A 16,495-nucleotide genomic window follows, 5' to 3' on the forward strand; every position below is an offset into this window, starting at 1 on the left:
CAAAGCGGCAGGATCTCCACAACACAGAGCAACTGCAGGATAACCAAGAGGAGCTCCAGTGACGCCCGGCATCGGTAGTGTAGTAGAAACCAGAGGCCTGGAATCAGACCAATGACTCTGCAGTGAACACATGCAAGGAAAGCTGTATGGAAAAGGGGTTTGCTGCGTGACTCACTGAGTCACACTGCAGCCTCCGTGACGTGATTGATTTTTTTCCCTTCTCTTTCATTTTCTTTTTTCTTTCTTTTAAAAAAATCTTTCTTTTTTCTCTTAAATTTTATCTTATATTAATTTGTGAAGGGAGGTTGCAAGGGCAGAGGGTGAATATGAAGGGATGGGGAAATGAATGGGATGGAGATTCATGATGTAATAGACACAAAGAATAAATAAAAAGAAAGAAAAAATCCAAAAAAAAAGAACTAACAGGTAAAATAAAAAGGCATACACCATTTCTATTTAAAAATCTCTACAAAGTGTTTGATTCTTTACCTGTAATAGAAAATAAGAGTCTTATCAATTATTTTTCTTTCCATTTGGAAATATTACTGTGACATAAAACATAACTCTTTCTCACATGACTCCTCCTACCTAATTTGCATTTAAGCAGAGGAGGGCCAGAAAAGTCTGATGTATTAGAGAGAGTTTTGTTCCTTTGACTGACAGACAACCTGAAAATGATATGGCTGGTTTCTCAACATTCATCATCTTTACCTCTGTCTTCTGTCAGCTCACAGGTGAGTCTAACCATTATCTTGCCCCATTCTCCTGACCTCCTCATCCTGAGGTGTAACCCCAGGCTCCCTGGTCCACTCTGAAGCCTCTGCCTCATTTAGTGTTGCTTTTTAACTAACCACTGGTATCTGGAAGGAGAAGAAAAGAAACAGCTCTTGGAACTAAGCCCCTTCTGAATGGGAAGGATAGAATTGAAGTAATTGGGGCTGGGTTTTAGAGACCTGTGTTCTGGTCCAGATCTGTCGTGAGTTAAATGGAGAATGTCAAAGCTACCCTGGGCTTTGGGGTCTCTCTTTCAGCTTTCCCTCCTTTTGAGAGCAACTTTAGAAGTGAAGTCATACAGCTGTATAGTTATTCATAAATATATTTTAATTAGTATGTTTCTAAATAGATTTAATGATGGTGCATAAGAATGAGATCAATGGAAGCAATCATTTTAATTTTTTCTCTTAACCCAAGCAATCCAATCTGCCTCTATTTAGAAAATTAATTAATTATAGGCACTTTGTGTAATTAATTATAGGTACTCAGTGTTCTCTCATGTGAAGGACTAAAGGCCTTTATGGTATTGTCATAGGTGTATGATGGTAATAAAAGATTTTACTATATATACTCAGTGTTCTCTGACACATGAGATACCACCGTGTGAGTCATGAGGACTCTCTCTCTCTCTCTCTCTCTCTCTCTCTCTCTCTCTCTCTCTCTCTCTCTCTCTCTCTCTCTGAGGGGCTTTCATAGCTCGTATCTGTACACAATAAACCTACCAGAAATAACTTGCTCCAAAACCACATAGCATTTTCAATCCTGTCCTCCTCATACCAGACCATACTAAGTGACTCAAATCCACAGACTGTCACTCCTTCTTGAATTCACCAGAGTTTGCAATACAAGGAAGCACCTGGCCCTAAGTAGGTTGCCCTAAAACAGTTTTGTTCTAAAATTACTACCTGAACGGAAATGGAGATCAGAATTAGAATTTAAAGACGAGATGGGGGAGGGTATGCCAGAGCTCCGAAAAGCCCAGGTGCTCACCTGAAGTGTATGTGGCTCCATGAATATGTAACCTGAGTCCCCTGCTGCTCTATTCCAGTAGCCTGTGGGCAGTCTGGTGTTACATTTCCCATGGCTGAAAAGAGTCTGAGATTGTCCTAGAACCTCCAAAGGGCAGAGCAGTGGAAGCAGAACAGACCCTGGATGTGAGATTCCTAGTTTAACTTGGTACTGGATTGCTGTGAGAGAGCATCATTGTACTTTGAAATTGGCTTTTCTGTGAATAACAGATAATCAAAACTAACTTGCGGAATTACTGTGGGATGCTTTAAATTAAGATATCAAAAGCAAATTAATTCAATAATAATTGCCATTTAAGTTCCTAATACTCTAAGGTACTTTTTCTACCATCCCCTTACAAATCTACATAAAGGCAGGGATTTAAAGATAAGGAAATTTGGGCTGAGAGAGGTCGAGTTTCATAGGTAAGATCACACAGTAATTACAAGGTAAAGCAGAAACTGAGTTTCCATAGTTGGCACTGTCCCCAACACACCAAATGCTAATCAGCATGGCACCTGACACTGGAAAGGTGTTCAGTAAAAATGCATTTGAACTCAGTCTTTCACAGCAAGAGCCAGATGGGATTTCTTTCTTCTCCAGGTACAGAAGGCCAAGGTAGGAACTGGAAAGATCCTCAATAAACAGATAGCACAATGCTGGGGACTTGGCTACACCAATGGGATCCCACTCTGGACAATTTGACAGGAGCCCTGAGGCTAGCTCTTGCAGCCTCGTGGTAAAAGGACAACAGCCTGTTCCTCTGGTATCTTGTAACGATCGATCAAGTAATGCAAAGGTTTTAAGGAAAACAAAGATTAGTGAGGGGTATGGGGGACCACTGCAAAGAGCCAGGAGAAACTCAGAGGACAGAGCGAAAGACAAACCAGAGGCAGAGTGGTAATGGGCTTCGATGCAAACGAGACAGGCTGGGTGTGCCAGGCAAGTCTCCCCATCTGGGAAATGGAATGGAATCAGGTTAATGATTACCCCCTGAAGATTCTTCCCAGTTCTGAGATGTTCTGTTCTTGATTTCCATGAAGAGGAAGGTCCAATGTGTGGTGCCTTTGGGGCATTCTCAAGGACTGGGTTGACAGGCTCTTGAGCTTTGCCAGGCCCGCTCCTGTGTTTTCCTCCTGGGTTGCCTGCTATCCCGGTGGGGGAGGGGGTTGGGCTTTGCTCCTTCATCCCACTGAACTTTTGACCGAAAGGGGAAATGTAACAAGAAGGAGAGAGGAAGCCTTACTCTGCTCTGTCTCAGAGATGAGGACGCTTCTGACACCTAAGACAGAAAGGCAGCTAGATGGCAGTCTCCTGGTCCAGTGCCTTCCCAGTCTCCAGGCAGGCTGCCTGGGAGATGTGCAGTGGTGCTTGAACCTTTGTCTTTCTGTGAGGTCATCCACTGCTGAGTTTTGTGAACTGTTTTCACCCGTGTTTCAGAAATGAAACTTGAAAAACGGGAAGCCCTCTCAAAGCGCATTTCTGCTCTTGGTTCCTCCCACCATGCTGTCAGGCTGCTTTGTATTGGTCAGAATGCTTTCAGATCCACATTCACTTCAACATCCCCAAATTCCTAGGACTTGAAGGTGTTTTTCCTTCTGTAAGTATCAGAGAGAACTAAAACTCAAAATGGTAAATGTAAAAATCAAATCAAAATCAAAACACAGGCCTCTGAGATGGAGGATCTCTGCCCCTCCCTCTCTCTCAAACTGGGGTTCAAACTTGGGCCTCAGGCACATCCACCAGGAACTCTACCAATGAGCTACACCCCTGCCGTTTTTTGTGGCCTTGGAAAAGTCACTCAGCCCTGCTAGCCTCATTTATAAAATAGCATGTGTTAACTCTTGTCTCCTGAGCTTGTTCTGAAGATCAACAAAGGTAAGCCCATTAGATTCGCTTACAGATGCCAAGGGTTTGTCTCTGGAATTATGGCTGTGGAGGAGACAGAATGGATCCTGGGTCCCTTGATTCCCACTGAAGACAGAGAGCCCTTTTCCATCCTGCTGCACCCTGGTAGGAAGAGGGGCCAGCACATCCTTCTGTGTGCACAATGATGCCATCACAGGGCAATTTGGGACCTAATACTTGTAGACTGGCCATTGGCTAATTCACACACAAAAAAAGAGACATGCCCAGTCACCGCCCAGCAGGGACATTTCTTTCTTGGAAAGTTAGAGTGAACACAGAGGAACGCAAAAGCCAAGCCATTCCAGAGGTGTGGCTTTAAACAGGCTTCGGATGAGATCGATTTCAGAGAGACAAGCAAAGCTGAAGCACAAAAATAGCATGAAATCAAAAGTAAACCAGGGGGCCAACAAAATGGCCTGGCAGGTAAAGACGCTTGCCACGCAAGTCTAGCCACCTGAGTTCGAGCCCCAGAATCCACATAAAGTTGAAAGGAGAGATGTGACTCCATAGTTGTCTTCTGGCTTCCACGTGGCACACCATGGCATGTTCTCCCACGCACACATACATGTACGATGCATGTGTGTGTGCACATGCATACACACACACACACACACACACACACACACACACACACACACACACACACAACTGAGGATCTGGAAAGAGAAGAGGCCTGGATACTTGTCCAGTGACAACAAGTAGGTTTTGTATCTTCCACAGCTTTATATCATTATCTTGGCCTTAGAGCTAAAGTCCCAGGCTTCTCTCAGGTCATGGGACCACTCTAAGGCAATCAGTGTGCCAGAGGAGAATATCACTCAGGCTGAGTGCTATCAGATTACTGAAATCTCTTGGCTGCTGTGAACTGAGAGGTGAAGTGGACACAGAGGAATGAAGCCACACCATTCCCGGCTACAGGTGGGAATGTGGCATCTGAGGAAGGATCTTCAGGAAGGAATTGGTAGTCATACATTCTCTAGCAAACACATCCAACCTGTAACCTGTGGGCTACATATAGCCCAAGAAAACTAGGAATGTGGCCCAGCTCAAAATTGGAAATGTACTTAAAAGCATTGTGTGATCTTTCTAGTAACTCTACAATGGGGTTCTCAAGGGCAAATTTTTCAGATGACTGTCATGATGCTATGTTAAAAGGTTCGGCACATTTGTGAGTCTAGACACTAAGGTCTTCTGATTGACAGGTCAGGTTAAGCCCTGCCATGGAATCCTCACAGCACTCATTACTTCCCTTCTCCTAACACACGTAGTTGCTTAATTGTTGATCTCTTGCAACTTTGTGAGTGCAAGAATCATGACCATCTCGCCCATGCTCTCAGTTCTATCTTTCGCTCCTAAAAGTTGCCCAGCATAGCAAACATCTGCTTAAATATGAGCAAACTGTAGAGTCATAGCTGGAGGTGGTAAAGACAGAACAAAAGAAAAGTTTCATTTCAGCTTTGAACATTTTTTTTTAAATGTCTCTGGTCTCTAGATCCCATTTCTCAGTCACAGGGATAATATAACTGGTTAGAGTTTACCAACCCTCCTTTTTGTTCATTAACCCATTATTTAGGAAATGGAAGGGAGCTGTTTTCTTCAGCTAACTTCTTTTTCCATCCTGAAGATACACTTAAGATAGAACAGTGATCTGGGTATGGTGGTACTTGGGAGGTGGAGGCAGGAAGAGCAAGGCTGAAAAGATGGCTCCAGGGTTAAGAGCAATTTGTGGTTCTTGCAGAGAACTTGGGTTTGATTCCCAACACCCACAATGGTGGCTCACAACCACCTGTAACTCCAGTTCCAGGGAATCTAATGCCCTCTTCTGACTTTGGCAGCACCAGGCCAACACATGGTATACATACATACACACATACACATAAACTCAAATTTTAAAAAATCTAAAATATATTTTTAATTAAAAAAACTCATGGGCATGGCAGACCCATGAGTTCAAGGCCATTCTTGGTTGCTTAGTTACATAGCAAGTTGGAAGCCAGTTTCAAAAAAAAGAAAAAAGGAAAGGAAAAATAAGAAGAGGAGGAGGAGGAGGGCGAGAACTGATGGTAGTTGTCACATGGACCACTTTGCCCCATGTCACCGTGCACTTTTCACTCTAACAATGGGCGGTGAATTTCCGATCTTTCCTCACACTTACTCCACATTACTCACATCTGGTGACATTTACCCTTGAGAAAACAGAAACCTACTGTGAAAGAGTGAAAAGATGGTTTCCTCCTGGCTTGCACATGCACACACGTAACACACTAAAGCCATATGCTCAGTTCTCTCCCTTACCCACCTTGCTGTGGGTTAGGTGTGGTCTGCCACGCCCATGAGTTTGACACCAAAAGCTTGGCCCCCGTTGTGGTGAGGCTGAGGTGATGAAACGTTTAATAGATGAGGCCTAGCAGAAGGTGTTAGGTGACGAGGGTACCATGCTGAGAAAGAATTACTTCTGCTTTGCTGGAGTGAGTTGAATGTCCTGAGAGCAGATTTGTTGTGGTGAAGCCAATCTGTTCTCGGCCTCTTCTGCACAGGCGTGGATTCCCTTCTCTTTCTCTGCCATCTTGTGACCCAACCAAGAGAATCTTCATCAAAGGCTTCACATATGGTATTTTAGCACACACTCTGATTTTCAACCCCCCAAACTGTAAATTAAATAAACCTCTTTTCTTTTAAACTATCAAGCTTCAAGCATTGTTATTACTTCAGAAAAGGACTGATACATACCATAAAAAGGACTAATACATCTCCCCTCAAACTAATGTAAAAATGAAATTACTTGAAGGTCCAGGAATTGGACCCACTTGGGGGACAAGTGATACTCAATCTTTACCTGACTTCAAAATATTTATCCTTTCTGTCTCTGACATTGAATTGAAAGAATGAATGCATCAATTGGTCAAAAAAAATCAGAATAAGTTTTATTTTTGTCTGTAACTTTTATTGGCACTATTTTTTTTATATATTTTGAGATAATTAAAGTAAAGACAGTCTAAAATCATTCTAGCCTTTGTATTATGGAAGTAAGGGCATTTTGAAAACTCAGATTATTTAACTAGATAATTTGACAAGATTGGGGTGATCCAAAGTATATGTGCTTTGGATAAATTATAGGGAAAAATGTTTGAAAATGGAAATTGTTTTCTAAAGAAGGGAAGCCAGTACTTTTGAAGGTTCCCCAGACCTGTACTTAGGGGAATAGGTCCTGATTTGTATGATGAAAGTATAAAAATTCCTCTTCTAAGAACTTTACCAGCTAAAGAAAGTTCAGAGTTCACGCTTCACATTTTTTGTCCCATTCCAAAGTACCTCAGTGCCCTTTGCTAGGCCCAGACTTTGTCCCTTAGACCTTTACAGGCAGCCACCCAGTTACCAGCACAGGAAATGCTTAATTGGCCACTTCTGGAGATTCCACCAAGAGTCATTCTTTCATGTGGAGTCGCATGAGCGGTGATGACTGCTTCAGAAGCAGGCTCTACAGAGTCAGCTGAGACTGTGTCAAACAAGCAAACAAAACTCCTGTGGAATGAAAACCCTACCACAATTTCTAGCATGTGAGGTGAGCATCGCAAGCAGGGCTCCCCAACACTCAGACTCACCCTTTTCCTTCTTCCACACAAACATGTTATGCAAGCAGGCGGAAACTTTTTGTGGGGATGACCCTGAGTCTACTAACACATCATAAACTAGGAAGAGAGGTCATCCTTAGACACGCCAGCTATTGCTGTCACTACAAACCTAGAGTTTTGCCCCCATTACCCTGATTTATGCTTGTGAACCACTCACCCTGGTTTGGGCAGCCTAGCTCATCAAATTCATGCTGAACTATCTCTGGAGTAAGAGACCCAGATAGAAAGTTCCTTAGTTGTTTCCACACAGGAACCTGTGAAGTATGGAGCTGGGCTTTCAAGATTATCATAGAGCTTGGTCTACTACTCAGCTGGGTGTCTCTTGCAAATGTGGTGTGGTGGCAGCAGGTGACTTTGCAGGCAGAAGGTCCTAATGTCGATGTTTTTGTGTGAGTGGAGTTCTGTTGGTATCGAACTTGGAGATATTTCTCAGGATCTTCCAAGAACCCAAAGGACACAGTGATTTGTGGCAAGAGCTTACATTTTGGTTTTCTGTGTCTGCAGTAACAGCAACTTCTGGAACTCTGAAAGAAGTGGTTGGTGCCCTTGGTGGATCTGTGACCTTCTCTCTGAATTTCACAGAAAAACAAGTTGAGACTGTTATATGGAACTTCAGGTCAATCACTCTTGCCATCGTAGCTAAGGACCATGTCCTAGTGCTCCAAAATCATAACAAAAACCGGATAGTCTTTCCAGATGGAAACTACTCCATGAAACTCAGCCAGTTAAAGAAGAGTGACTCAGGTGTCTATCGTGCGGAGATTCACAGTCCATCACTTCAGTATCCCTTCATCCAGGAGTATGTGCTGTATGTCTATGGTAAGCAGGCTCAGTTTTAACTGTGGATGGTAGGCACGTAGATGTAGTGAGCATCCTGATACAGGGGATACTCAAGTCAAGAATGGGTAATCACCCAGCAAGGATCAGGGAGCAGAGGATTCTTGCACTGATGATTTGTTGCTGATGACATTGAGATTCTATAAGTGCAATGTAGATCATGGGCAACCTAAGAAGTGGCTATCAGCTAGGCAGTGGTGGAGCACACCTTTAATACCAGGATTTGGGAGGCAGAGGCAGGTAGGTCTCTGAGTTCCAGGACAACTGGTCTATGGAGTATGTTCTAGGACAGCCAGAGCTACACAGAGAAACCCTGTCTCAAAAACCAAACAACAAAAGTGTCTATCACACAGATAGAAATCAAAGATTGATTATTTGCTATGTGCCTGGCCTTAGCCAAGTTACTTTTTTAAAGTCTTAATATATATATATATATATATATATATATATATATATATATATATATACACATATACATATACATATATATGTAGGACAATGGTGTCTACCTTAAGAAGATTATTAGATACAAATTCATTACATTCCTTCCCCTACAGAGTCTAAGCAACTGAGAAATGGACAGAAAAATAAGAAGAAAGATAAGATCCAGCCATGATCATGCCTGTAGTTGTAGCTATTCTGGAGGTTGAGACAGGAGAACTGCTTGGGCTCAGGGTTTAGAGGCTAGGCTGGGCAACAGAAAAAGAAAAGTAGAGGGAGGGAGAAAAGAGAGACCACTCAGGGGAGTTAAACTTATAAAACAGTCTCTCAGATCTCCACCAGAAGAGTTAGTTGTCCTGTGCATTAAACCACAGTATGGGAGAAACCAGGAGATGAGACCCAAAACTTGCTTACAGGAGTTAGGCAACACACCTTAATCCAGGCTGAAGTTCTGTAGAGACACTGTAGAAGGGAGCAAAAATTAGATAATGTGCAGACAATCTATCTGGAGGAAGGATGAAGAAGAAAAAGGTATTTGAACAGAAATAGTTAATGGACCAAGCTCTAGGCTAGATAATGCCAGACTCTCCTCATCTCACCAATAAACCATTTGCTGATCCTCTAAACATAAAGGAGTGGGCACAAAGTAGTGAGAAGTATTACTCCAGTATTGTTTTCTCCTGGAGAGGCGAAAGGAAAGTGTGTTCATGGAAGTCTGAGGACAAGCAATGGGAAGCTTCTGTCTAAAGATTAGATGACATTTGAAATACAAGTAAACACACTGCTTGCACCCCAACTGAGCTTAGTCAATGTCACTACATTGTTGTTGCATGATTATTTCTGCTGTAATAGCTGCAACTGTTATTCTTGCTATATAGCTGGGCCAAGCAGACTTAAGAGGTCCCTGTCTCAGATAAGAATAAGACATTCTGCTCTGATTTGTTGCTTCCTTACCCTTCTTGGATTTCCCAGGGAGATTCAGATCCAAGGTATGGAAGATACTTCAGAAAAGCTGAGCTCAGGATAAACCTCCATCTTCTATTGTACTATCTTTTTCACAGAGCATCTATCAAGGCCCAAAGTCACCATGGATGAGCAAGACAAAAATGGTACCTGCATAACCAACCTGACATGCTCCATGGAAGAAGGAGGAGACAATGTGACTTATAGCTGGAAAGCCCTAGGGCGGGAAGTCAGTGAGATTCATGATGGTGCCATTCTCCCTATCTCCTGGAGATTGGGAGAGAAAGACAAGACTTTAATTTGCATGGCCAGAAATCCCATCAGCCACAGTTCTTCGACCCCCATCTTTGTCCAGAACCTCTGTGAAGGTGACAGTCTTCTCTCTCCAGAGCCTCTTGTTGGAGAAATATATCTTCCTTAGCTCCCAGTCCCTATGGAAACAGGCTCTGTGTCAACTAGAGGCCTCTGGGAAAGCACCAGCTGGGAGGAAAGTCAGAGTTGGGTCCTTTTCCCTAGCTGACTCTACCATACACATCCACCCTCCTCATGCCTCTCATTTTCTCTTTAAAGATGCTGCCAAGGACCTAAATTCATCTAGGGTCATCATATACATCATACCATTGCTCATCACACTCAGTTTCTTGGTGTTTGTCATTCTTCTTACTATGCGGACAGAGAAAAGAAAAGGTAAAGCATGTATGTTTTTTTACTTCATATATTTTCTCCCTTTTGTTTCTCACGTAATACTTCAATCTGTGTGCAATATTTAGTGTTAAAGATATAAAGATAAGAGGTCATGGTCTCTTCCCTTAAGAAGTGCCCAGTCAATGCCTGGAGAAAGAGCTCATTCAGTAAAGTACTTGCCATACAAGTGTGGGGACCTGAGTTCAAACCCCAGAACTCACATTAACAACAACAACTACTACAAAATCCAGATGTATTAGCATGCACTTATAATCCCAGCACTGGGGAGGCAGAGATAGGTGGATCCCTGGGGCTTATACTGGCCAGTTATCTTAGCCTAACTGGTTATTGTCAAGCCATTGAGAGACTGTTTTGTAAGACAGGGTAGATAACACCTAAGGAACACCACCCAAAGTTGACCTCTGCCTTTCCCACACATGCACATACACTCAAGTACACACACCTGCACCTACTCACACATGAATATGAGCACACATATGTATGTATACATACACAGAAGTGCACAGGTGGCTGTATGTCTTCCCTCTAGTACTTACTCCTTCCTTCAGAAGGATGTGGCCCTTCTGAAGACACAGGTCATACATTGCTGGTTCTGCTCCTGTCCAGCAGACAGTGGTCTCCCTGCCCTTCCTATCCTCATCCCTGTCAGAGGCCCCAACCAGCCTGTCTTCTTTACTCAATCAGCATCAAGATTCCTGTTTCCTCTTCACCTCACTGGACACATTCCTCTTGGATAAGCCTTTCTCTCTTTCTCTAGTGTCCCTGCCACACATTGTGTCCCCAAACCCTCATTTGTTTACCCCCTCCCTACCAGTACTATCCATGGTGGGGCAAGAGTAGACTGTGGAGGAAAAATTGTGGCAATAGTTGAGTATGAATACAGACTTTGAGATAGTCTTTGAGAATGCCTTTGCCTGAGGCATTCTGGGAACATTTCTGACCTCTTCTGTTTCCCACTTTGACTGCCTTGATTTGGAGATTGAGAGGTGGAGTGACAGAGTGGCTAATTCATCCTGATTTGTCCAGGATTTTCTCCATTTTAACAATGAAAGTTCCCTGTCCTAGGAAGTGTCTCCATTTCAGAGTGACTAGGATGGTTGGTCACCCTGAGTAGACCAGCCAGTTTAGTGGGCCAGGGTAGATGGTGAGTGGTAAGAAAGTCAGGCTTTGATTCTCTCTGGTTTCAGGCTCGAAGGAAGACATGGAGAGAGTGGACAGCCACCAGGAAAAGCCCAACTTCTGTCCCCAGTTGGAAGAGAATACAGAATATGACACAATCCCTTACGTTAATGTGAGTTTTTTTCCATTTTTTTTTCTGGGATCAGATCCATCTCTCCAAGGTTTTTCTTACTTCACTTGAGACTACCCCCTACAAGACTGGGTAGCATGGAAAAAGGAAGGGGGATTAAGGTGTAGAGTCTCTAACTTCAGTCAGTCTGCCTCCCCAACACCTTACTTCATGTCTATGCAGAAGTTGGTGAATTTTAGAACAGTTTATTCTTCCCCAAACCTGTGACACTCACGTGAGCAGTTACATGAATTACCTCTTCCTTTTTATGGTTTACCACAGTGGTCCTTACTTCCTCACAGGAGGCTGGAAGCTGGCCTCCTTTGTAGCCTGCTCAACTCACTAAGTCAAAATGTATCACGTTGTCTCCCTCTCTTCTCTTGCTCAGGTCACAACTAGAGAAACTGAAAGTCTGCCCTGCATGGTCAGGAAATACACTTAAACTAACCCAGGATGTTTTTCTCTAACCATGAGTCTTTTTCTTGGCATTGCTTTATTTTGTTTCATTGGTGGTCCTTACTGTTTCTCCAAGAGACCATCAACTGCTGGATAAGTCAGTTTACAACATTAATCCTATAATTTCATGTTAGCCTTTAGCCACCTTAGGAGACTCATAGTTCATGAGATATCTCCACATATTTTGAAATTCATTGAAATATAATACAGAAAATAATGCAATAAAGAAAATGAATAAAAACACAATGACTTTCTTTAAAACTGATTAATGTGCATTATTACAGCAGTTACTAACAATAGAACTTCACTGCCTATCCCAGAACCTTCATTTTCATCTCTCTGTGTTCTCTTTCATATCCTTTGCTTTCTCTGGATTGTGTGCCTCCCTGGTCTTGTCTATGTGATTTAGAAGTTTAGGTGGTAACTGTGTTTGTTGCTTATTAATAGGGAACAAGGCTGGAAGAGGACGCAGCAAACACACTTTATTCCATTGTGCAGATCCCCAAATCGGTAAGAACCTTCACAGCTGAGCCTCATCTTAACTGTGGATCCCTTTTCCTGGTTCATGTTCAGATTCACATTTCTTAGACTGAGGGATTCTCAATCCCCGGTATTAAGACAGACCCCTGCCAGCCCCTCATGTCTGCCTACAAGTGGAGAGTCCTCACTCCCTGCCTGTGATACTAGACATGTTGAGGCCACTTGGCTTTGAGCATGTAACTAGATAGGTTTTCCAGGGCTTGAGGGTACCCAAAAATAAAGGAAATAGATGGAAACCGTGTTTTAGAAGCCCACATTGGTGATCTGGAACAGAGTAGGAAGGGGTTTTAGATTGGATTGATAAAGAAAAGCAGAAGGGATGAGCATGGATGAGGAGAAGGGCTATCTGCAGCTTGTGCTATGCACAGGAGGAAAGGGGTCATGGGTAGAGACCCTTGCTGTTACTAAGCAGCAGGTAGGTGGAGGAAGGAGATTTCTTTTCTCTGGCTGTATTACATCTCCTTTGCATCCTCCCTGTCAAACCCCAAAGATGTATGGCTTATTCCTTCACCACTTGTGCTTTGCAGAAACAGGGGTATTTTCTTGTCTGTTTTCCTTTCCTCTCCAAAATAATTGAAAAGATAAGGATGCTTGTTGGTGGACATTTCTTTCCCACCTACCAGTTCCCGAATAACCAACAAAGAGACTTAATATTAATTACAAATGCTTGACCAATAGCTCAGGCTTGTTACTACCTAATCCTTACATTTTAAATTAACTCATATTTCTTAACTATGCTTTGTCACATAGCTTGGTAGCTTTTCTTAGTACAGCATGCCCATCTTGCTTCTCTCTGTGTCTGCTGGCGACTCCAGACTCTGCCTCCTTTTCCCCAGCATCCTCCTAGTCTGGCTCTCCTGCTCAATCTCTTCCTGTCCAGCTATAGGCCAGTCAGTTCTTTATTAACCAATGAGAGTAATTAATATGCACAATGTACAAAAGGGTTATTCCACAGCAGATGCTGAAGTGATTTTCTTAGTGGCAGAAACACTTGTGTATTTATTATAAGACTATTCCGTTTATTAAGCATGGAGAATGATAAATATATTCCCCTCAAGAATAATCTCTCTAAGATAAAAGTAAACAGGAGGATTGTATATGAAGGAGCTATGGGTTGGGTACCTTTAGCTATGGGATGACGGATCTTCTATGAGAAATCTGCTCATGTCCAATGTTCTTTTTCCCCATGTCTGCCTGCAGGTGAAGAGTCCCAGCTCCCTGCCTGCAACGCCCCATATGCCAAAGCCATTAAGCTTTGACAATATTATCTAGACAGCAGCACTCTCTCTTCTCACTCAAGAAAACCCTCAAAGAATTCACCATTCTCAGCAGAAACGGAAACTTCTATCATAGATTGAATGTAAATGCCTCCCCACCCCCCAAACCCATGTATTTGCATACAGATGGTGAAGGCCAGGCTCAAGGGGGTTCAGAGCACAATGACTCTTGGGGATGGGGGTAGAGCCCATTCACATTCCATTTAATGAAGAAATTTTCAAGACAGCATACCATCTAGGCCATGACGCAGCCATAGTCCCTGTAAGAAATCAAAAACAAAGACAAGGAACAGAAGATGTGGAAAACACGCAGTTTGATAAGCAGCATGAATGCATTTAAAGTTGTGGGGAAACTGGGTATGCACAATGCAGCTGTAACAGTTAAAGAGACGAGCTCCATTAAAGAGTAACCCCAGACTTTGCACTAGGACAATAGAGAAGGATCACCGAGAGTGAGGCCCTATCTATCAAGAACTCCAAGGTATAAACCGAAAAGCCCATTTGACAAGCTTTCATTTAAAAGCAAGACTGCCTGAACACAAAGTGTCCTACTTTGTCTCATCAGACTGGGAAAGTGTTTCTCCAGAGTCACCTGCACAGGTTCTCAGAGCCTGCTGAAGTCCTGACTCAAGGGGGTGTGGCTCTATCCTGGCCCAGCAGCAGAACTTGGCAGTGTCCATAATGCTGGTGGCTTTGCAGACGGGCAGACTGTAAAATCTAGGGGCCACTGAGGCTTGCACCAAGGTTCCGGTGAGGGAAAGCCAAGTAATGTATATCAAGATTGGTCTTTCTGAGTGGAACTGCTGTGTAACCTTGAATGAAACTCTGAAGGCAAAGTTCAGGTTGCAGTATAGACTCCAGGATACCGGAGCTGCAAGGAACATGAAGCATCTGCTGAGAAAACTCCAGGCACTGAATGCAACCAAGAAATAAGGCATATGTGCTTTAGGTAGCAAGGACATGGAAACAGCCTCCCCAAAATCCACGGGAGCATACTGATGTCACCACGTATCCAGGATGCCAGATATGGAGCTTCAGGGTTTACGTTCCCCTGCTGGATCTTGACCTACCTTTGGTCTGCTCTTTCTTCGCTGTGCTCCATTCCTCCCTTTTCAATGTTTATGTGTCCTCTACCATTGTAAGTATGTAAGTTTTTAAATCTTGTTTTATAGGGACTCACAGCTAAGAGTTCGCCTTTCATCTCATAAAAGACATTGGACATTGGACTGTTATGGCCAGGGACTCTTGAAGTTTGATGGAATGCATTTTGCATTGTATGACGATCATGAGTCCATGTGAGCCAAAGTGTAGATGTTATGGATTGAGCCTAAAATATGCTCCACAGCCTCATGTGTTTGAACACTTGGTGTTCAGTTTGGACAACTGATGGTATTTTTTAGGGATGCCATAGAATCTGCAGAAGACAAGGTCTGCCTGGAGATGGTGGGTCTCCAAGTGGCAGGCCTTGAAGATGATATTCACTTCTGGCTCTGGGCTGAGCCTTCTGCTTCTACCTCAGGTAGAGTCCTGCCTACCACGATGTAAAGAAGCAGCCATTGCAAACTCCCTCCAACACAGACCAAGCCCTTGCAGCCATCATGCCTTCTGATGATGGAACTTCAAATCTTCTGGAACTCAAAATCAAAACAACCCTCTGCCCCTGTGAGTTGCTTCTGTCAGGATTCTGGCAGAAAAGCAAGAAGAGCAATTAATACAACTTCTTTCCAGAATAAGCTATTTGCATGCTGCTTTGGACTCTGAGGTTCATTTTATCCCACTGCTGAGAACTCTCCTCAAACCCAGAGTCTGTATTCCTTTCTGTAAATGTGACTGTGAATCTGTCAGTTAGGTCTAAGAAAAAAAAGCCCAGGAATGTCTCGACATGTAAGTACAATATTAATTAAGGCCTTGGGACAGGATCTCAAGACCCGTCTTATTTCAGAACTTGAGATCAGAGTTATACAAGGAGACTGCTTGCCAGGACAGACAGACATGTCCAGCACAAGCCACAGAAACCATGACTACAGAGTACCAGAAGGCCCCAAGTGGGTATGCAAGTGCCAGAGGTCAAAATGCACAAGGACAGAAAACCCAACTAAACACCTATGTTTGGCTGGTACCATCCTCATTGGGTGTCCATCACTCAAAGCATGTGGTGATGGACAAGGACCCCTTACCTCTACTTCACTTGTACTTGCATGCTCCAGGGGAAAAGCCTAAGCCCTGGACCTATAGAGGAGTCCATCTTTCTCCACAGAGAAATAGCCTGAACACACATTTTGGATCTAGTTCACGACCTGGAGTCAAGGGATAGAGTCTGGGGTTTGATGGCTTGAAAAATCTTTACAGTTGTTAAATTTTTTTCTTCAACAAACATTTATCGAGAACTTATGCCAGGTTAGTATTCTAGGGAAAATCGACATCTTCCCTGCCCCCTAGAGCTCATTTTAATTCTTGGTGTTGTGAAAGAGACACGGGAAAACACAGAGCAGGTGTGTGTGGTGTGGTGTGTGTGTGTGTGTGTGTGTGTGTGTGTGTGTACACATTTGACGCATTCCCAGAACCAGAACTTACATATCTTGAATGAGAATGTCGAAAGGGAACCAGGATTCTGGGGTTGAAGGGTATAAAATCAAGTAGGCAAATACATGTATAAAAAAGAAGCA

The 16,495-nt window shown here is 43.2% G+C and overlaps 1 protein-coding gene across 1 annotated transcript; it reads left to right on the plus strand.

Moving 5' to 3' along the window:
• The first annotated feature begins 632 nt into the window (after positions 1-632).
• On the plus strand, positions 633-16,186 carry Slamf7 (SLAM family member 7). Its single transcript, XM_028865589.2, has 7 exons — positions 633-734; positions 7,827-8,141; positions 9,662-9,931; positions 10,134-10,250; positions 11,456-11,559; positions 12,460-12,522; positions 13,753-16,186. The coding sequence occupies exons 1-7, from the start codon at positions 680-682 to the stop codon at positions 13,822-13,824; spliced, it is 996 nt and encodes a 331-aa protein (XP_028721422.1). The 5' UTR covers positions 633-679; the 3' UTR covers positions 13,825-16,186.
• Positions 16,187-16,495: the final 309 nt, after the last annotated feature.

Source organism: Peromyscus leucopus, chromosome 15, assembly GCF_004664715.2.
Source record: "Peromyscus leucopus breed LL Stock chromosome 15, UCI_PerLeu_2.1, whole genome shotgun sequence".
Lineage (NCBI taxonomy): Eukaryota > Metazoa > Chordata > Mammalia > Rodentia > Cricetidae > Peromyscus > Peromyscus leucopus.